The sequence below is a fragment of the Notechis scutatus genome, chromosome Z (genome assembly GCF_049901735.1).
Source record: "Notechis scutatus isolate UNSWTSFEM ecotype Mainland chromosome Z, rNotScu1.2, whole genome shotgun sequence".
Taxonomy (NCBI): domain Eukaryota; kingdom Metazoa; phylum Chordata; class Lepidosauria; order Squamata; family Elapidae; genus Notechis; species Notechis scutatus.
Genome location: NC_142025.1, coordinates 2,929,001 through 2,952,220, shown reverse-complemented (window position 1 = coordinate 2,952,220; position 23,220 = coordinate 2,929,001). Strand labels below are relative to the sequence as shown.

At 40.9% G+C, this 23,220-nt stretch overlaps 1 protein-coding gene across 3 annotated transcripts in view; it reads right to left on the bottom strand.

Moving 5' to 3' along the window:
* Positions 1-23,220, bottom strand: part of OBSCN (obscurin, cytoskeletal calmodulin and titin-interacting RhoGEF) — a 257,509-nt gene that overhangs the window by 160,081 nt on the left and 74,208 nt on the right. For all 3 annotated transcript variants that reach the window (XM_087947096.1, XM_087947097.1, XM_087947098.1), the window contains 10 exons: positions 22,949-23,215; positions 22,419-22,682; positions 19,493-19,759; positions 18,051-18,317; positions 12,344-12,607; positions 10,749-11,015; positions 8,458-8,721; positions 7,729-7,989; positions 4,562-4,828; positions 3,612-3,878 (listed from right to left, as the gene is read on the bottom strand). In XM_087947096.1, coding sequence (XP_087803222.1) covers positions 3,612-3,878; positions 4,562-4,828; positions 7,729-7,989; positions 8,458-8,721; positions 10,749-11,015; positions 12,344-12,607; positions 18,051-18,317; positions 19,493-19,759; positions 22,419-22,682; positions 22,949-23,215 — 2,655 coding nt within the window. The remainder of the gene's footprint in view (positions 1-3,611; positions 3,879-4,561; positions 4,829-7,728; positions 7,990-8,457; positions 8,722-10,748; positions 11,016-12,343; positions 12,608-18,050; positions 18,318-19,492; positions 19,760-22,418; positions 22,683-22,948; positions 23,216-23,220) is intronic.

Sequence of the window (23,220 nt, the reverse complement as noted above, 5' to 3'; positions counted from 1 at the left end):
TTTTAACTGCTAGTGGGGGTGTGACTTGATTGGGTGGGGGCTTGGCTGTGTTCTGATTGGGTGGGGGTGTGTTCTGATTGGTTGGGGGTTTGGCTGTGTTCTGATTGGTTGGGGGGTTGGCCATGTTCTGATTGGCTGGAGGTGTGTTCTGTTCAGGTGGGGGCTTGGTTGTGCTCAGGTTGGTCTTAGTTACTGGGGGATTTGAGCTGGTGAGAAGCGTTGAAGAACATAAGAACTCAATCAAAAAAGAAGAACCAACCTCTTCCCTGGTCCAACACCTCAAAGCCACAGGACATGAGATTGACTTTAAAAATACCAGAACTATCGCCAAAACTGAACACTTCAATAACAGAATAATCAGAGAAGCCATAGAGATAGAAAAACGCCCACACAGCATGAATAAAAGAGATGACACCTCCCGCTTACCAGCCATTTGGAAACCCGCCCTCATGAACAGACGAGTACCTAACATGATGAATGACACCAGACCCACACCCACAAGGGTCACACAAGATGCCACCACCACACTTCCACGTAAAAAGCAGACTCACACCCACACAGAAGATGAGACACGACCACAGACCAGAAGCCGCACTGCAGCTGCATCACTACCCACTTCAAACCCCTCTGAGCCATACATGAAGCGAACTGACCCCCACCATGAAGATGCAGCACGACCACGAACTCGAAGCCAAACAGCAAGATCACAGCTCACCAGCTCAAATCCCCCAGTAACTAAGACCAACCTGAGCACAACCAAGCCCCCACCTGAACAGAACACACCTCCAGCCAATCAGAACATGGCCAACCCCCCAACCAATCAGAACACAGCCAAACCCCCAACCAATCAGAACACACACCCCTCCCAATCAGAACACAGCCAAGCCCCCACCCAATCAAGTCACACCCCCACTAGCAGTTAAAAGGAAGAAGCAGCTGCAAGCTCACATCATTCTGAGAAGCACAGAGTTGAAGACAGAAGCCTGAAGATGATGAATGAGACTTCATCGAAACGTTGCCTTGATACTTCCAATCTTACGCGGGAGAAACCGAATAACCAAAGATCACATACAAATACCGCGAGAACCTCAGAAAATATATATATATATATATATATATATATATATATATATATATATATATATATATATATATATATATATATATATATATATATATATAAGTTTTCTGAGGTTCTCATGGTATTTGTATGTGATCTTTGGTTATTCGGTTTTCTCCGCGTAAGATTCAAAGTATCTAGGCAACGTTTCGGCGAGGTCCCACTCGCCATCTTCAGGCTGGTGCTTTCGGCTTAGTGTCAGTGCAAGCAGTGTGTGACCGGAGCTGCCATCTCTATATATACAAGTGGTGGGGGATGGTGTGCTGGGCTGGTTGGCTGTGCTGCAGCCTCTTGATTGGTTGATGGAGTTGATATTGGTATAATGGGCTGTGTAATGGCCTTTTGTTGTAGAGATATCCTGGATCTTGTGCTGTCATCTCCTGGGTCGTTAGCCTCTTGTGTTTTAACGGCTTGGGTAATGGGTTGTGTGATGGGCTTGTGAGTTCTTTTGTTGTGGTATCCTGGGTCTTGCGTTGTAATCTCCTGGGTCGTTTGTGTTTTGATCTCTTTTCGATTAGCCTCCTGTGTAGTAACAGCTTGGGTAATGGGTTGTGTGATGACCTTGTGAGATTTATTGCTGTGGTATACCAGTGGTATGTGGTATGCCAGGCGTTTGGTTGGACAAGACACACATTAAGGCTGAACTATGCACCCTGACTAAAGTACTGACAGCCAACGGCTTCCACAAAAGCAAAATCACCAGCTTGATCCACAAAAACACACTGAAACATAATAGAGACCCAGAAGATGAACAGACCTATGGAACAGCTGTCCTGCCCTACATAAGAGGTACTACAGACAAAATTAGTAAGGTACTACACAGACATCACATCAGGACTGCCTTCAAAACAGACAGAAAAATAGCAGCCATCCTTAGCAACCCCAAAGATAAAATTGACCTGGAAAACCAAGGCATATACGAAGTCCCCTGTGCATCATGCCCGGCCACATACATTGGACAGACCAATAGAAGAATAAGTACCCGCCTGGATGAACACAAAAATGCAGTCAAAAAGCTGGAACACACTTCCTCACTAGTCCAACACATGGAAGCTACAGGTCATAGCATCAACTTCAATGGCACCAAAACCCTGGCCACTATGGAAAACCCTAGCCACAGAGTCATCAGAGAAGCCATAGAGATTGAAAAAGACCAGAAAGCATGAACAGAAGAGATGATTCCACCAGGCTGTCAATCATTTGGAAGCCTGCACTCACAAACAAAAAAATCTCCACACCACAAGCCAGGCAAACACCTGGGCACAAACAGATCCCCCTGATACCTCCAGCTCAAACACACCCCAACCAGGCACCCAGATGAAACCCAGCTTCCTAACTAATGATAGCCGTCCATTTACCCGAAGCCAAGCTGCACTAAAGGCCTCCATTAAAGTAACACAATGCTGCCAGCCAATCAAGATACAAAAAGAGCCAAAAACAGACAGAAGATATCAGAGACACCCATCAAGCAGAACACAGCAAACTCCGAGACCAATAAACACAGACCAAGACTCCCAACCAATCAGGATGAAGAAAAAACCATTCTGGCACAGCAATAGGCTGCCCCAAATTTAAATCTGAAACCACTGTAAAAGTCTGACCCACAGACGGACACAATACAGAAGCCTGATGATGGCAGATGAGATTCTGCTGAAACGTTGCTACAACTTTAAAAGAACTACAATGACGTGGGAAAATACCCAACCAAGCCGAACACCATACATGTAATATGTATATACCCCAACCAGGCACCCAGATGAAACCTAGCTTCCTAATAAATGATAGCCGTCCGTTTACTTGGAGCCAAGCCACACTAAAAGCCTCCAATACAGGAAACACAATGTTGCCAGCCAATCAAGACAAAAAAAGCTACAAAACAGACAGAAAATATTAGAAACACCAATCAAGCAGAACACAGCAAACTCCAAGACCAATAAACACAGACCAAGACTCCCAACCAATCAGGATGAAGAAAAAAACCATTCTGGCATAGCAGTAGGCTAGCACCAAATTTAAAACAGAAACAGCTGTGAAAGTCTGACTCACAGATGAACACTATACAGAAGCCTGATGATGCCAGATGAGATTCTGCCAAACTATAATGATGTGGGAAGATACCCGAACAAAGCTGAATACCATACATACATACATACATACATACATACATACATACATACATACATACATACATGAATTTCATCTCTTTCATCTTATCATTCCCATCATATTTTAATTTTTATATTTTGCTCTGTTTACCTCCTCCTCGTAGAAACTGGGAGAGTAGGAGTTCTAGTCCCACTTTAGCCATGGGAGCTGGCTGGGTGACTTTGGACCAAGCACCAGGAGACTGAGTGGGTTTTGGTCTCACTTTATCTATGAAAGCCAGCTAGGTAAATTTGAGCTACCTTCCAAGACACTGAGAGTTGGCTGGCTGAATTTAGGCCAGTCACCAGGAGATTGTGAGTTCTAATCCAATTTAAAAAACACATACCTTGCACAGATAATGTGGCAGACGTGGTTTGGTCTCCAACAATGCACGAATACTCTCCACTGTCTTGGGGTTCCAAGTTATGAATGAACAAATCACGGACACCACCATCTTGTCTGATGTCATATTTGGGACCAGCATGGATTTTTGCACCATCTTTGCGCCATTCTGCTGGAGCTTTAGGGACTGTCATCTCACAACGAAATCTGACTGTGGTGCCCTCATCCACTTTCTCATCCTTCAGTCGCTGTGTGAATTCAGGCTTCTGGACTGGAGGATCAAAATGAACAGAAGTAAGTTAAAAAATAATACAATTCTTTCATTAAGTGGCAGTTCTCACCAATTTCTGAAAAATGGAATCTTGGGAAAAATTAGTTATACAGGACCAATGGATGTTTGATGTGTGGTGTGGTGTGTGTCTGTGTGTTTGTGTCTGTGTGTACACACATAATCTCCCGATTTCTAGGAAGACGAGATTCATATACATACACACACATACACATACACACACATCAAATATCCATTGACCAACCATATATATAAATATAAATATAAATATAAATATATATATATATATATATATATATATATATATATATATATATATATATATATATATATATATATGAATTTCATCTCTTTCATCATATCATTCCCATCATATTTTAATTTTTTATATTTTTCTCTGATTACCTCCTCCTCCTAGAAACTGGGAGATTGGGAGTTCTAGTCCCACTTTAGCCATGGAAGCTGGCTGGGTGACTTTGGGCCAAGCCCCAGGAGACTGAGAGGGTTTTAGTCTCACTTTATCCATGAAAGCCAGCTGGGTGAATTTGAGCTAATCTCCAAGACATTGGCTGTTCTAGTCCACTTTACACATAAAAACTGGTGGATGACTTTAAGCCATTCACCAGGAGATTGTGAGTTCTAGTCCAATTTAAAAAAACATATACCTTGCACAGATAATGTGGCAGACGTGGTTTGGTCTCCAACAATGCACGAATACTCTCCGCTGTCTTGGGGTTCCAAGTTATGAATGAGCAAATCACGGACGCCACCATCTTGTCTGATGTCATATTTGGGACCAGCATGAATCCTTACACCATCTTTGCGCCATTCTGCTGGGGCTTTAGGGACTGTCACCTCACAACGAAATCTGACCCTGCTGCCCTCATCCACTTTCTCATCCTTCAGTCGCTGCGTGAATTCAGGCTTGAGGGCTGCAGGGTCAAAAAGAATGGGAGTAAGGAAAACATTTAACTTTTCTTCTACTAAGTGAAATTCTGAGCAGTTTCAGAAAAATAGAAGCCTGGGATTAAAAGTTCACAGGACCAATGGATGTTTGGTGTCCCAAGTAAAGTTTGTCAGTGACAAAACATTATTCAGTAACAGAATAACAATGTTGGAAAAAATGTTGGAAGGGACCTTGGAGGTCTTCTAGTCCAACCTCCCTACCCAAGCAGGAGACCCTATACCAGGGGTGGGCAAACTTTTTGGCTCGGGGGCCACATTGACTTTTAAAATTTGACAGACGGGCCGGGTCAGCACAAGATTTTTGGGAATGCCCCCCCCGTTCCCCCTCTTCTCCTCCTTCCCCTCCCTCGGAGGCCCTGAGTCAGGAGTTGCTACTGCCGGCGCGGCTTCGCGCGGCTCCAGTCCTGCGTTGCCTCGGGAAGGGAAAGGCAAAAAGGAAGAGCCGCGGCGGTGCTTTGCAACGGGAGCAGCGGCACCGGAGGCTCAGGCTCAGCAGCTCTTGGTTTTGCCTTTTCCTTCCCAAGGCAACGCGGGACTGGAGCTGCGCGAGCTGCGCCGGCGGTAGCAACTCCTGACAGCCCCAGCCGGACACCTGAGCGGAGCCCGGGCAGAACTGCCTGTTGCTGCTGCCGGAGCACCGCCGGGTCACTTCCTCCAAGCAGCCCGCCCACCCGCCGGGCTTCTCCTCCGCCGCGCGGCTCGGGGCCAGGCGCGAGCGCTCGCGAGTTAAAAGGAAGCCGAAAGTTGCTAGGAAGTTGCTCGGGTGCTGGGAGCAGGCTTTTAAAGTGCCGCCCGAGCAAAGTTTAAGAAGCCCGCCCGCCGGCTTCCTTTTAACTCGCAGGTGCTCGCGCCTGGCGGAGGGGAAGCCCGGAGCCTCCTCCAAGCAGCCCGCCCGCCGGGCTTCCCCTCTGCTGCGTGGCTTGGGGCCAGGCGCGAGCGCCCGCGAGGAAAAAGGAAGCCGCAAGTTGCTGGGAAGTTGCTCGGGTTTCCGGGGCTTCCAGGCTTAAACTTTGCACAGGCAAAGTTTGCAGGTGGGAGCGTCTTCCCGCCGAGGAGCGGGAAGGGTTCCGCCCGGCGGGCGGGCTGCTTGGAGGAGGCGACCGGCGGCGCTCCAGGTTTCCCCTCCGACGCGCGGCTTGGGGCCAGGCGCGGCGCCGCGAGGAAAAAGGAAGCCGAAAGTTGCTGGGAAGTTGCTCGGGTGCTGGGAGCAGGCTTTTAAAGTGCCGCCCGAGCAAAGTTTAAGCAGCCTGCCCGCCCGCCGGCGGAACCCTTCCGCGCTCCTTGGCGGGAAGACGCTCCAGCCTGCAAACTTTGCCTTTGCAAAGTTTAAGCCTGGAAGCCCTGGAAAAAAAGGGGATCGGCGGGACTCACCCTCGGAGAGGTCGCACTCGAAGGTGATTTCGAACTCCCAGCCGAGGCCTTTGCAAAGTTCTTTTCTTTCCTACCCCGAGAGCGCTCCACACTGTTTTGCAGCTTTGGGGCCACGCGGCACAGCGATTTTTTTCAGGGCGGGCCGGATTGGACAGACCAACGGGCCGGATGTGGCCCGTGGGCCGTAGTTTGCCCACCCCTGCCCTATACCATTTCAGACAAATGGTTGTCTGCAGCGGTAGGATTTAAATTTTTTTTTTTTTACTACCGGTTCTGTGAAGGATACTGTAAAATCTGCAGTCAGAGGTGGGATTTGCCGGTTCTCCGAACTACTCAAAATTTCCACTACTGGTTCTCCAGAACTGGTCAGAACCTGCTGAAAACCCACCTCTGGTTGTCTGGAATCTTTTCCTGAAAACCTTCAGCGTTGAAGCACTCACAACTTCTGGAGGGAAGTCCTTCCACTGATTAAATTCTTCTCACTGTTAGGAATTTTTTTTTTCTTGGTTCTAGGTTACATCTCTATCCATTTTTTTCTTGTTTTGCCTTCAGGTACTTTGGAGAATTAGATGGACCCCCTCTTCTTTGTGGCAACCTCTCAAATATTGGAAGACTCGTGTGACCCCCAGTCCTTCTTTTCATTAAAGTAGACATACCCAATAAGATTTGTCTGGCATGCTATATTTTTGAGAAGCCCATATTGGCTTATGGTTATGACTTTGCTTGGTTCTAGGTGTTTTCAGATCGCTTGCTTGATTATTTTTTTCCAGGATTGGTATCTGGGGAGATCCTGAAAAAGATATTCAAGCAACTGATCTGTGAACACCTAGAGACAAGCAAAGTTATAACCAGTAGCCATCATGAGTTTGTCAAAAGCGGATCATGCCAATCTTATTGCATTCTTTGACAAAATGACCAAAGAAAAATGCAGATTAAAATTTAAATGTTCCTCTGCCAAATGCTGCATACTTAATACAGGTAGTCCTTGTGACCACAACTAAGCCCCAAGTTTCTGTTGCTGAGACATTTGTTAAGTGAATTTTGCCCTATTTTATGACGTATCTTGTCATAATTGTTAAGTGAACCACAGCAGTTGTTAAGTGATTCAGACAATTGTTCAGTGAATCTGGCTACCCCATTGACTTTGCTTGTCAGAAGATTGCAAAAGGGGATCACATGATCCTGGAACATTACAACCATCATATATATGAGTCATATATGTCAAGCGCCTGAATTTTGATAATGTGACCATGGGGATGTTGCATTGGTTGTAAGTGTGAAAAATAGTCATGGTCACTTTTTTCAATGCCACTATAACTTTGAACAGTCACTAGCTGTTGTTAAGTTGAGGACTACCTGTACATAAAAGCTAAGGGAAAAACACACATGTATGTCAATAAAGCCTAGAATAAATAAATATCTCTTTTTAGTTTCACCTCTAACAAAAGCTGCTGAGTTTATTTATCATCTATCAATACATTTGTGCAAATTTTACCTTTAACAGTCAATACAGCTGAAGTTTTCTGATCTCCACAAATACAGGTGTAACGTCCAGCATCCTCAACTTCTAAATTGCGGATTACCAACTCAGCGACAGACGCTTCCTGTCTCAACTGGTATTTGTCCCCTTTTAATTTGTTTTCTTCCTTCATCCATTCCACAGGAGCAGCTTTGGTGAGCTCACAATGCAACATGGCTGTTTCATTTTCGATGGCTGCCACATCCTTCAGTTCCTGTTTGAATTGGGGAGGTAGCGCTGAAGGACATAAGAGAAGGGAGTGAAGATTGTCCAGGGGTAGATGGACTTTGGACAAAGTTTGGTCAGAGGTAAGGAAAAGGAATCGATGTAAGAAAAAATAGAGTATGTCCTTCTCTTCCTTTCTTTATATTTTTCCCTTCCTGCCTTTCTCACTGTTATCCTTCCTTCCTTCTTTCCCTTCCTCCCGCCCTTCCTTCCCTGCCTTCCTTCTTTCCTTTTCCTTCCTTCTTTCTATCCTTCTTCTTCCTCCCATTCTCACTGTTACTTTTCCTTCCTTCCTTCCTTCCTTCCTTCCTTCCTTCCTTCCTTCCTTCCTTCCTTCCTTCCTTCCTTCCTTCCTTCCTTCCTTCCTTCCTTCCTTCCTTCCTTCCTTCCAACTTTGATAGACAAACCACAAGACATCAACAAACAAGGCAAAAACCCCACAGATTTGCCAAATGCAGAACTCGAGATAAATTGATTTACCGCGGACTGCCAGATCCGCAGTGGTTTTCTGATCACCACAGACACAGGAGTATTCTCCAGCATCTCCAAGACCAAGGTTATGGATCACACACTCTACCACAGGGCCTTCCTGCTTCAGGCTGTATTTGTCATTTGCACGCAGTGCCTTGTGTTTCTTTTTCCATTCCACCGTAGCCGTTTTTGTCAGCTCACACTGGAGAGCAATAGTTCCACCTTCTGTAGCTTCTTGGTCTTCCAGACCTTTCTTGAACCTTGCAGGGATGGCTGGAGGAGTTCAGAAGGAAGAAAGCAGGTGAATACCCAGATGTTGAAGAAAAGGATCCATTTGTAGGCCCCATGGATCATTCTCCCCCTTTTCTTCCAAACTCAACAGCAAGATCCATTAGCTTGAAGTGTCTTCATCTAGAAGACCTGCAAGGTCCCTTCCAAATGTGTAACAGTAGTCCTTGACTTACAGTTCATTCAATGATCATTTAAAGTTACAACAGCGCCTAAAAAAGTGACTTATGGCTGACTTCCACACACATGAATGTTGAAACATCCCCATGGTCTTGTGAACAAAATTCAGACGCTTGGCAACTGACATATATTTATGACCCGTGATGTGCCCCAGGGTCATGCGATCACTTTTTGTGAACTTCTGACAAATAAATTCAATAGGGAAGCCAGATTCACTTAATAACCGCATGACTAACTTAACAACTGCAGTGATTCGCTTACAAATTGTGGCAAGAAAGGTCGTAAAATGGAGCAAATCTCACTTTACAAATGCCTCATTTAATAACAGAAATTTTGGGCTCAGTTGAGATTGTAAGTCGAGGACTACCCGTATTCTTTTATTCCATCTTGATTTGAAGCAGCAAGATAATTTAATATCTTTTTATTTACCCATAAGTAAGGAGAGGTGCCTCATGCATAAAAGAATCACTTTATATATGTAGTTGTTAACTTGCGACCCCAGTTGAACCCAAAATTTATGTTACTAAGCAGGTAGTTGAAAATGCATTTTACATTTTACAACTGTTCTTGCCAAAGTTCTTAAGGGAATCACTATAGTTGTTAAGTTAGTAACACAGTTGTTCAGTGAATCTAGCCCAATTGACTTTGCTTGTCAGAAGTCCCAAAAGATGATCCCAGGACATGGCAACCATCATAAATATCAGTTGCCAAGTGTCTGAATTTTGATCATGTGACCACAGGGATGCTGCAACAGTTATAAGTGAAAAACAGTCGTAACTCATTTTTTCAGTGACATTGAATGGTCATTAAATGAATGGTTGTAAGTCAAGAACTACCTATAATGAGGCATGATCTGTTGGCAGGTTACTAGAGTTGAAATCTTTGTACAATCCTTGTCTTTAACAGGTTTGAACCAGTTTTTTATCAGAATTCATATTCATCAAAAAGAGCCTGTTGTATTATTTTAAAGAGCCTGTTGTATTATTTTAAAGAACGAGAAACATTAATCAAAGGCACTCTTAGTTTCCAAAAACTTGTGTCCCCATCAGCTCCAGATTGTAAAATTGCATCAGACACAATGATTGTCTGGAACTTCTAAGCAAATTCCTTCACCATTGTCTATAGGAGGATCTATAGCAAATGAATGAATATTATTTGTACTTTATACTGTATAGTGTATACTGTGAAATATAAGCATATTTCTTAGCTGCGGAGTCCTTCGTGCTCTCTGAGCTTGTTGGGTTTGTTGCAGATGTTTCATGACCTGACTAAGTAACATCATCAGAACTAGAAGGGAGTGGGTCTAGCAAACCCCACTCCCTTCCTGAACTGGTGACGTGACATACTGTAGTTAGGGCATAAAATGTTTGCAAGAAAACTACCAAGTTCAGACAGCACCAAGGACCCTACTGTTCTTCTTCTCCTTCTCCCCCTTCCTCTTCCTCCTCCTCCTCCTCTCAGCAAGCTCCATTCTCTTCTAGCACTAGTGATGTTACCTAGAAGGAATTTGCTTAGAAGTTCTCCTTTTCCTTCTCCCTCCCTCCCTCCCTCGTCCTCCTCTCTGCAAACCCAACCCTTCTAGCACTGATGACATTACTAAGTTGGGTCATGAGATGTTTGCAAGAAAACCACAAAGCTCAGAAAGCACCAAGAATTACATAGTTCAACCCCGCACTACAAACATTCTCTTTTATCGATCTTACTCAGCCCCCAAGGGCAGTAAAGAACTTTTGACTTCTTTCTTACATCTAAGATGACCCAGAGAAACTCAGATGTCCTCCTCCCTTTCCATCTATTGGATTTGACTACAGGAAACAAAATGTTTTATGTACCATTCACCCTTAAGAAAGCTGAAGTCTTCGAATCGCCAATGGTGCAACTGTAATCCCCAGTATCGGCCATTTGCAAGTGGTGGACCACCAATTCAGCAACCACACCTTCCAGTTTCATTTCATATTTGTCACTGGGCTTCAGAGCCTCACTGCCCTTCCACCACTTCACAAGGGCAGGAGTTTTGGTCAGCTCGCACCGAAGAATGGCAGCGCCATCTTCAGCAGCTTCAAGGTTCTTCAGGTTGACTTTGAAACCTGGAGGTAACACTGGAGGGAGTAAATAGGACATTTGAGGTCATTCATCCTCACAGCTAGAATAAATCCATGAGATTCCTCTTAAGGGTGATGTATGGAATCACTTGCAGGTAGTCCTCGACATATGGTCACAATGAAGGCCCAAAACTTCCATTGCTAAGCAGGACAGATGCTAAGTGAGTTCTGCCCCATTTGATGACCTTTCTTGCTGCACTTGTTGAGCTAGTCACATGGTTGCTAAGTGAATCTGGCTTCCCCAATTGTTACATGGTCTCAAAAAGCAATCACATGATCCTGAGACTTAAAACCGTCATAAATGTGAACCAGTTGCCAAGCATTTTGATTTTGATCACGTGATTGTTGGGATGCTGTAATTATTGTAAATGTGGAAAATGGTCATAGGTCAATTTTCAGTGCTGTTGTAACTTTGAATGGTCACTAAACAAATGATTATAAGTTAAGGACTATCTGTACTCTCCTAATCCACACTCCAACAGCAGACATAAATTTTCCTGCTTTTCTGGTAAAATGGTACAATTAAATGGTCTAGATCAGCGTTTCTCAACCTTGGAGAGTTTAAGATGAATGAACTTGAGCTCCCAGAATTCCCCAGTGGGGAAGCTGGACTAGATAATCTTAATGGCTCTCTTATAACTCTAAGATTCCAACTGCAAATTAAAAGAATGGGAGCTCAGGTTGTAACAGAAAACAATAGATATAGAAGCTGGTGAAAAAAATGAACCTGCTCAAATTGTGGATTGTTTCCAAAAGTGGCCTAAAGCTCTAAAGAGATACCAAAGATTATAGGGTCCTTGGTGCTTTTTGGGGCTTGGTGGTTTTCTTGCAGACGTTTCATGACCAAACTAGGTAATATCATAAGCCCCAGCACTGATCACTTATCACTCATCACTAGCACTGATGATGTTACCTAGCTGTGTCATGGAACATCTTCAAGAAAACCATCAAGCTCAGAGAGCATTAAGAACTTCACAGTCTTCCTCCTTCCCCCCCTCCCCTCTGCATACCCCCTTCCCTTCTAGCACTGATGGCATTCTCTTGGGTCATGAAACATTTGCAAGAAACCACTAAGCTCAAAGAGCACCAAGAACCCCACAGTTCTCCTCCTCCCCTTCCTCCTACTCTGCATAAACCCTACACTCCCTCCTAGCACCGATGACGTTCCCTAGTTGTCACGAAACAACTGCAATAAAACAACCCAGTTCAGTGAGCACCAAAGATCACACAATTCATCCTAAGCTACAGATATTCTCAAAGAATATCACCAATACCTACTTTTAATCAGAGAGGGGAAAAAAGAGAGAGAGGTGTCATATATTTACCCTGCACAGTGACAGAGGCTGATGTGGTCTGATCTTCACAAATACAGGAATATTCTCCCGCATCCTCTTCAGTCACATCCTGGATTGTAAGTTCTGCAACATTTTCTTTCTGTTTGATTTTGTATTTTGCACCTGGTTGGAGCATCTGTGCATCTTTTCTCCAATCCACCATGGCAGTTTTATTTAAGGCACAGCGCAGAATGGCCGTTCTTCCTTCCAAGACCTCTTGGCTTTTGAGTTCTTCTTGGAAACGCAGAGGTAGAGCTGTGGAGCATGATACCAACAGAGTATAGATTGTTTTAAATTTCAGAATTTTGAGATTTCCAGCAAGGGAGCTTTTTCAAGAATGCAACATGAAAAGAACTCAACCATGAGCATCTGAAGGGTGGAGCCAGCTGGGATTGTGACACAATTTGCATAATGCATGACATCACCACTGCTATTTGCATGATGTCATGGTGTAAAATTAATAATGATAACATCATTGTACAAATGCAATTTCCAATTTGAAGCTGGTTGTCCTGTTGCATGCTAAAAATCAACATTGTTTTTATTGCTATTATAGTTTTAGAATGATTGTAATGTTTTAATCATATTTTTAAACTGAAGTAATGAAGGAAGGGGGAGGAAGGGAGGCAGTGGTGGGATTCAAATTTTTTTACTACGGGTTCTGTGGGTGTGGCTTGGTGGGCGTGGCAGGGGAAGGATACTGTTAAATCTCCCGTCAGAGGTGGGATTTGCCGGTTCTCCGAACTACTCAAAATTTCCACTACTGGTTCTCCAGAACTGGTCAAAACCTGCTGAAAATCACTTCTGGAGGGAGGGAGGGAGGAAGGAAGGATAGATAAATGGAGAGGAAGAAAGGATAAACAGGAAGGAATGATTGCACCTATACAGATATTGGATGGATGGATGAATAAATCATAAATAAATAAATAAATAAATAAATAAATAAATAAATAAATAAATAAATAAATAAATAAATAAATAATTCATAAGAGCGCATTTTCAGCTGAGATGTTACTTTCTTATTTAAAGATCAAAATAAATTTGAACCTGCAAATGTATACCGTAAAATACAATAGCCATGTTCTGCTTTTCTATACCATTTGGGTTCCATCAAACATTTTAGATGAAAAAAACCACATTTTTTTCCTAAAACATTATTCCTCCAGTTTTTATTTATTTATTTATTTTTATTTGTCAATTGCTTACAAGATAATAGGTATAACTAAAAACATAGTTATGAATACATGGATACATATAAGAAAAATAAAAATAAAAAATAAAAGAAACAATTAGTTAGCAGAATTCACATTTTTTGCTGCCTTACCAAATGTTTTTTACAAAGTGGGTCTTTATAAAGCAGACAGGAAAGACGTAGGCATTTTTCTCTGAACAAATAACTCAGTTGGAACTAGCACACTGATTGGGTCTAGAAATAGATATATAACTGCAAGCAACAATAGTACAAAAACAATTCAAAAATCAGAAGTTTAGGAAGAGAAATAAATAAAATACTTCCAGAATGGGAAATAAAAATAGCATTTCAATGGGTCTCATGGGAAAAAAAATCTTTAAGAAGAAAGAAGATAAAAGAAGGCAAAAAACAGCTGATAAAATAGAATTAAAAAGGAATAAAAGAAAGTTGCATGGATACCTTTAGGAAGGAAAATAAAGAAATGGATTAAAATATATTTAAAGGAACAAATGTAGAGATGCGATGCAAAATATCCTTGGGAATTGGCTCAAATTCTGGGCTAAATTGAAAGTTTTACATGGAATTTCCAATGTTATACAATATTTTTCAGTGTTTAGTCTCGGAATGTTGGAGAAGAAGGTATAGGGTTAATATTGTATTAGGAGAGCCAATCTTCATATCCTCCTTTAGCCACAAAGATCATTCTGAAATTCTCCAAATAGAAAGAAGGTGGGATATAAAACTAATCAATAAATAAATAAATATGCATTTCTAAAATGTCAACATCCTTCTTAAAATGCAGTGATCAGAAATGAATGTGCTAATGATATGGTCTGCCCAATAGAAACTAGAAAAGAATAAAACCTTGTTATATACTGTGAGCTAATGTTAGAATGTCTTTAGAACTGAAAAATCAACATATTTTTGAGAGGTGGTAAATTAAAAAAAAGAATATATATTTCACTGCAAGATATGTCTTACTTCTGATATAATAATTCTATGAAACCTGTTTTGATTCAGAAGACATTAATATGAGAGCCAGTAAGGTGTAGTGATTAAGGTGTTGGGCTAGAAACCAAGACATGGCAAATTCTAGTCCAGCCTTAGGCATGAAAGCCAACTAGCTGATTTTAGCCCAATCATCAGGAGATGGTGAGTTTTAGTTCCGTCTTTGGCATGAAAGCCAAGTGCATGAGTTTCAGCCAATCAGCAGGAGATTGTGAGTTCTAGTTCTCTCTTAGGCACGAAAGCTGACTGGATGACTTTGGGTCAAATCATCAAGAGATGGTGAGTTCTAGTTCCGTCTTAGGTATGAAAGCCGACTAAGTGACTTTGGGCCAGTTCCCCCACCATTCTCTTTCCCTCCCTCCCTCTCTCTCTGCCCATCTCACAGGTTGTTGTTGTGGAGAAAATAGGAGCAGGAAGGAATATTATTATTATGTATATTTGCCACCAGAAATTAATATGTCCCTGTGTCAAAAAAGCACAAAAATTCTCTGTGGGAACGCACAGATTTGCACAATCAAGAAATTTTAGCATGTTGTGATAACTATTAGCAAAGACTGCATATTGTTATGTGAGACAAGGAGAAAAGAGATCACACTGGAATTTTGCACAATCAAGAAGATTTTGTCTAGAGAGAAATATCTTAATGAAGGTTTGCAGAAGATATTAAGAGAGGAGGAATGGTAGCATAACCTTAGGAAATTGTAAGAAAGAAAAAATTTTGTGGCACGTGAAAAGATAAAAGCTATCTCCTGGCTTGAGCTTTTTTCAAAGGCCAACGTTGTGGGAGATACTTTCAACCTGTAAAAATCTGCCTTCGGAACCTGAAAGTATTGTGTAGTTAGGATTTCCAACATGGATATGGAGTCTTCTCTTCGCAAAGTAAATACCCATCATCAAACCAAGAACACAGAGTCTGAAGAAGTTGTTAAGTACGTAAGATGGTCCAGATGTCATGGGACCAAATCTTGCCTGGGAATTTTGGGACTGTAAGCTCTTCTGGAGAACATCAAGTGGAGAACCTCATGTTGGAGAACATCATGGGGCAAAGCTTAAGGACCATCTGAGGGTCTCCAGACAGCTCAAATCCCGATAAGGACTAACATTACCAAAATAATTGTAACCACAATCAGCCAAAGTGTGACACTCTTGTTAACTTTGGACACAAACAGGGTTACTTGACCAAGTGACCAACATGGAGACAAGACATCAAGACATCACAATGCGCTTCCAATTTGAAGTCTCTTCGACGACAGACAGAAATCCGTGATCATGCGCGGTTTCGGTCTGGGCTTGCCGCTGGAACGCCCCGAGCTGGCTGGTTTCGGGGCTAAGCCACCCCGTAGAAGTGGTGAAGAGGGGGGAGACCGCCAGCAGGGTTGAGGAGAGCCGCATCTCTCCTCCTCAGCTGGCCATTACTCCCTTTCCCGAAGGTGGTTGCAGCGGTGGTCAGAAATGGCCACCTCAAAGAAGAACTCGACCGGAAAAGAATGTGCAGAAGGAAGATAAGAAGTGAAAGTTTTGGCTGACCGGGTTAAATTGCAAAAGCAACAACTAAGGTACCCTGGAATTTAAACTTACAAAAAATAACATCGTTCCCAAAGAAGAGTTGGAAGCAGCGAAGGAAAATGAAAAGGGAAAGGTTTGGGTTTTTCTTCTTCTCTCCCTTTCCCTATATTGACAACTAAGAGACTTAAATAAGAAATTGGAAAAATCCGCTTTGACATCAATAGGCAATTAAGCTGAAAATAAAATAAAATGCCAAAGGGATAATAAAGATTTCTGGACACTAAAAAATTTTTTTTTCATAAGCAGGAAGGGAGAGAAAAAGAATAAAAGGGCAGGATCTGGAAGAGGGAGGAGACTGCCTGGAATTAAAAAGAATCTACAGTAAAACTTCAACAAGACTTCTAAAAGATATATTTTAACTGGAACTTTGTAACTAAATTGTAACCCCAGGAAGAGAAAGTGGGAAAAAAAGAGCAAAAAGAAACAGCTTGCGTGTATTTGGATTATTTGGTGATCTTTGGATTCTTGGTTATTGCATTTGAATGACTAAAATTAATCGGGTGATTGTTTAAAAATTTATACAATGGCACCACTTCTGGATGAATTGAAAATGGAACTTAAAAAGTACAAAGAAGATGCACAAGAAGGGAGAAGTTCCTTTGGCTTCGTTTTTCAATTCTTAGAAATGGAGATTTGGAACTATGAGAAACAACAAGAAACGTCTGCAAAACAAGAAGACTGGGACAAAGAAGAAGCCATCTTTAATGAACAAGTAATTTTATGTGGGAAGAAAAAGGAAAGGGGGGAAAGAGAATGGAGAATTTAAGATTTAAAAAACAACCAAAGAAAAGAAAAATAATTCAAAAATAAGTATAATACTGGAAAGCAACAGAAAAGGGGAATACAGAAGAGAGAAATAGAGGTAGAGAGACAAGGGGGTAAAAAGGGAGAGAGAAGAAGAGAGGGAAGAAGGAAAGGAAAAGAAGTTACAAAGGACCGGAGCAAGATATAGAGAAACAGGACCTATTTAGAGATAATGGGTGAAAATCTAACTGAAAAAGGGATTCTGTAAAAGTACATAAGATTGTATTGTTATATTAGTAATAGAAATAACTTTAGAAAATTGGAAACAATGTATGATTAAAATGAGGGATAAAATAGTTAGTGTAATTTAGTGAAATGTTTGTTAATAAAATAAGTGAAATAAAATAAATGAGAAAATTGAATTAGGAAGGAACGGGAACATTTTAATTAGTGAATGTTTTATAAAATATAAGTGAAGGGGGGGGGAATTAATTATGGAAAGCTTATAATTGTTCCCATAGAAGTATGATATTTAATTGAAAAATAATGTTAAAGAAGTTAAGACTTTAATGAATATTAATATTAATGATAGAATTGAATTGGAATGGAATGTGTTATTTTAATTACAAACATTTATAATTTTTTTCTTTTTTAAGAATATAGTGTGTATTTTAAGAATGTACCAAGCAGAATCCAATGGAAGTTATGTATTATATTGAATGTTATAACTTTAGGGTATATATTGAAGCCTAAATAAGAGTTAAATGGATAAACTTAAAAGATATAAAGGCGTCATACTCCAATCAGTAACTACAGGAGAAATTTTGTTTAATGAGAAAAGATAATAGATAATTGAAACAGAACAGACAAAAAATACAAATATAATGATTTGAATTGAGATGAGATAATTAAAATAAAATTGAGAAAATTAAAAGAGGGGAGAAGCTATGCAGAAAATGTAAAATAGTAATAAGATATGGAATAGAATATAAAAATGAGCATGAACTTGAATTTGTGTCTGTACGAAGAAATGTAACCCGGATTACGCTACTTTCAAAAAGATGTTTTATTTGTATTTTTTTTTCTTTTTGTGAAAACTCAAATAAAATTTACAAAAAAAAAAAAAAGACATCACAATGCAAATCACACAAGATGATTAATACAACAGACTATGGAACAACTGATTACCATGAACAGTCAGGACGGCTGTGGTCTTCTGATCTCCACACACACAGGAGTAATCTCCCGTGTCTACCACCTTCAGATCTCGAATCAACAACTCGGCAACAGGACCCTCCTGCCTCATTCTGTATTTATCACTTGGCTTAAGAGTTTGTGATCCTTTCTTCCACTGGACCTCAGCCCCAGCTTTAGACATCTCACAATGGAGAGTAGTGGTGGCATCTTCAACAGCTTCCCGGTTCTTCAGCCCTTCTTTGAAAAGAACGGGCAGAGCTGAGAAGGTGGCAACAAGGACAGAGTTGAAAGGTAAGCATGAAGGACAAAGAGATGGAAACCACAGAACATCATACAAGCATGGAAGTCCTACCACTCAAAGGCAGCAAAACAAGAACTTATGGATTGGGAGAACACGGTACACTAGACATTTTTGTAAAATTATTGTCTAGGAGGATGCTATTCAGAGACACACTGAGAAGACAAATAATGGTGTGATATTTAAAGCATATGGACATTTTGGACATTCCAAGTTTACCCAAGAAAGATTCTGTGTTTGGGTATTTTCTCACGTCATTGTAGTTGTGCTTTTAAAGACGAACACAATACAGAAGCCTAATGATGGCAGATGAGATTCTGCCGAAACATTGCTACAACTTTAAAAGCATAACTATAATGACGTGGGAAAATACCCGAACAAAGCTGAATACCATACATGTAAGTACCCGCGAAAACTTAAGAAAACAAATATATATATATATATATATATATATATATATATATAAAGCAGAACACAGCAAACACCAACACCAATAAACACAGAACAAGACTCCCAACCAATCAGGATGAAGAAAAAAAAACCATTCTGGCTAGCCCCAAATTTAAAACTGAAACCACTGTAACAGTCTGACTCGCAGACGAACACAATACAGAAGCAGATGAGATTCTGCCGAAACGTTGCTACAACTTTAAAAGCACAACTACAATGACGTGGGAAAATACCCGAACAAAGCTGAATAACTAACATACATACATACATACATACATACATACATACATACATACGTACGTACATACATACATATATACATACATATATGTCTTCCTCATCCATAGCTGAAGCCCTTTGAAGGCCGTAAATTGAGGGAAGTTCTTATGAACAATATGACAATCTCAGCTCTTAACAAGAAGAATCTTAAATGTTTGGATATCTTCAGAAATAAGAAAGATGGCTTTTTTAAATTAAAAGATTAAAATGTGATTGATGGATAAGCTCTGCTGATATCTACCTAAGCTGGGTGATTCTCTAAGATAGTTGATGAAAGATTGTCACTGTCAGCATATATAGTCTGGCACAAAGATCAGGACTTCAGGAGAAACTAAAAGACTGAGAAAGACCAGGAGATCAAAGGAACCAACAGAATAAATATATATATGGAGAGATAAAAGTTTACCCTTGACTTCTAAAGTTGCTGTGGTTTGCTGTTCTCCAGATATACAAGCATAGATTCCAGAATCTGTTACTTCCAAGTTCTGGATCACCAGTTCAGCAATTTTTCCTTCGTGTTTCATTTTATATTTGCTTCCTGACTTAAGGATCTTGTGTCCTTTCTTCCACTCTATGGGGGCAGAGATTTTGTTCAGCTCACACTGGAAAGTGGCAACTTTGCCTTCCATAGCTTCTTCATCTTTCAAGGATTTGATGAAGAGGACCGGCAGGGCTGAAGAATGAAGAAGTCCATCAGGGTTAGTTGGGAGCACCAACAACTCCTTCCTTAGCAAACATTTGGGTTAATTAATCACAATGCATAATTCAACCTAATCATATACCTTAATGGATTATTGTATGAGGTCTTTCTGATCCCTGATGATTCCCATCTTGTCAGACTACAGAAGCTTGGAAATTACCATTTTAATCTCCAATTTATAGAATTTGTAATCTGGAATTCTTGCAAGTGTGGCTTGACTTTATCATTTGATGCAAAAATTGCAGGAGACAATGGAAGGTGTATTGGTCTTGAGAATACAGGTAGTCCTCAATTTACGACAATACTTCAGCGCAAAATTTCTGTGCTGAGTTGTTCAGTGAGTTTTGCCCCATTTGATGACCTTTCTTGCCACAGTTGTTATGTGAATCTGGCTTCCCTGTTGACTTTGGTTTTCAGAAGATCACAAAAGGGGATTGCATGAGTCCGGGACACTGAAACTATCATAAATATCTGTCAGTCCAAATTTTGATCATGTGACCGTGGTCGTAAGTGTGAAAAATTATCTTTAGTCACTTTTTTCAGGGTCTTGTAACTTTGGATACTAAATGAATGGTTGTAAATTGAGGTCTACCTGTACCAGAGATACTATGGATCCCAATGCATAGAATGAATTAAGGAGAATGGGGGCTGATGGTTGGATTAGATCAGGCTTCCCCAACCTTGGTAATTTCCAGCGGTGTAGACTTCAACTCCCAGAATTCCACAGCTGGCAGGAGTGTTGATGAGAATTCTAGGACCTGAAATCTACACACTTAAAAAATTGCCAAGGTTGGGAAACACTAGATTAGACCACTGTGATAGGGCTAGTTTTGTAGTTATATAAATGACATCTGATTCTTTAAAAAAAATAGGTAGACATTTGCCTCCAGTTTCAAATGGACTGCACAGAGAGGATGCCATTAATTGCAGCACCCCTAATTTCAGTTCAACAGTTTTATGCTCATTTAGAACATAAATATAGAATCATAGAGTTGGGAGGGGTTTTGGTGGTCATCTAGCTCAATAATACCATTCTGAACAAATGGCTGTCCAATCTCCTCTTGAAAATCTCAAATGATGGAATAATCACAATTTTGGAATTAAACCATTCCACTGATTAATTGTTCTCACTGTCAGGAAATTTCTCCTTAGTTCCAGGTTGGATCTCTCCTTGACAAGTTTCTATCTGTTACTCCTTGTCCTGCCTTTTGGTGCTTTGGAGAATAGTTTTGACTCCCTCTTCTTTGTGGCAGCCCCTCAAATATTGGAAGATGCTATCATGCCACTGCTAATCTTTCTTTTCATTAAACTACGGTAAAAAGGTAAAGGTTCCCCTCGCACATATGTGCTAGTCGTTTCTGGCTCTAGACATTCATTAAACTAGACATGTCCAATTCCTGCAACCATTCTTCATATGTTTTAGCCTCTAAACCCCTAATCATCATTGCTCTTTTCTGTACTCTTTTCAGAGTCTCAACATCTTTTTTACATCGTAGTAACCAAAATGGATGGAAATATTGTGGTCTTACCAAGACATTATAAAGTGGAGTTAACACTCCACGTAATCTTGGTTCTATTCTTCTATTAATACAACTGAGGACTGTTAATTTTTTTTGGCAGCTGCAGCACATGGCTGGCTCGTGTTTAAGTGGTAGTCTACTAGGACATCTATTGCTCAAAGAGTTTAACACTTTGAAACTATTAATGCCATTAACAGGGATTAATAGAACATTATTCATTATTCATCTGTTGTATTGTTTGAATTGATAGAATCAAGATCATATGAAGTGTTAAAAACACTTTATAATGTCTTATTAGGACCACACTTGGAGTATTATATCCAGTTTTGGTCACCACAATATTTAAAAAAATGTTGAGACTCTAGAAAAAGTGCAGAGAAAAGCATCAAAGATGACTAGGAGACTGGAGGCTAAAACAGTTGCAGGAATTGGGTATGGCTAGTCTAGTGAAAGGACAACATGATAGCAATCTTCCAATATCTAAGAGGTTGCCACAAGGAAAATGAGGTCAACCTATTCTCCAAGGCATCTGCTAGTCAGACAAGAAGTATTAGATGCAAGATTATCAAAGAGAGAACCAATCTAAAACTCAGGAGAAATTTCCTGACAGTTAGAACAATTAATCAGTGGAACATCTTGCTTCCAGAAGTTGTGGGTGCTCCATCACTGGAGGATTTCAAGAAGAGACTGGACAGCCATTTCTTTGAAATGGTATAGGGTTTCCTGCCTGAGCAGGGGGTTGGACTAGATAACCTTCAAGGTCCCCTCAAACTCTGTTATTCTGCATTCTGAATTGCTCTGTTGCAGCTGATTTCCAGGGCAAGTTTAAAGAAGGTCTTCTCACTGTAGCTCCTACAAACTTTTTGATGTCCCAAAGGAATGTTGAGGAAAAGGTGTTGTGACCTCTTCCTTTGGAAATTGTAAGTTTTTAAAGACAAGACACTGTTTATGAGACTCCAAGATTGATGATGACTACTCAAAGATTGGTTTAAGAAGAAGAAGCAAGTTAGCTGCATAAAGATAAGCTGTGGTACTGAGCTTCATTGGAGAACACTAGAAAACATAAGATTTTAAGATACAGTGACTTAAGGGTGACATGTATATTTTTTTACCATTTATGGTCAATTTAGCTGTAGTCTTCTGGGCTCCACATTTGCAAGTATAATCTCCAGAATCAATGACATCCAAGCTTTGGATCACCAGTTCAACACAAGGACCTTCCTGTTTTAATTGGAATTTTCCATCTGGTTTTAGCAGCCTAGATCCCTTGTACCATTCCACAGTTGCTGCTTTATTCAGCTTACATTGGAAAGTGGTAGATTCCCCTTCAATCCCTTCCTTGTTTTTTAGTTCTTCTTGGAAAAACACGGGCAGTGCTGAAAGGACGTGACATGGAGAAAGACAGGATCAAATTGCTGAATGAATTAGATCTCAATGGATAAAACTCTTGCGACATTTGAAACATACCGAGGGGTGGGGGTGGGGAATCAAGAAAACTAAAACAAGGTTTATGAAACTTCGGAGAAGATCCTGCTTATGAAGCTACATTAAAAGTGATTGCATTTCAGGTGATTGATGAAAGAACCTAGCTACCAGGAGCAACCAAGAAAGCCAAAGAAGATCAGTTGCAAAGGCTTATTACCATTCACTTTCAAAGTTGCTTTGGTCTTCTGATCCCCACACATGCAAGTGTAACTTCCAGCATCTGAGACCTCCAGATCTTGGATGGACAGCTCAGCAAAGCGTCCTTCTAACCTCATTCGGTACTTCTCACTTGGTTTCAGTACTTTTTCATCCTTCATCCACGTGACCAAATCTACAGCTTTGGTCAACTCGCAATGCAGAGTGGCAGTTCCACTTTCGGTCACCTCCTGGTTCTTCAGTTGAGTTTTGAATTGCGCAGCCACGGCTGAG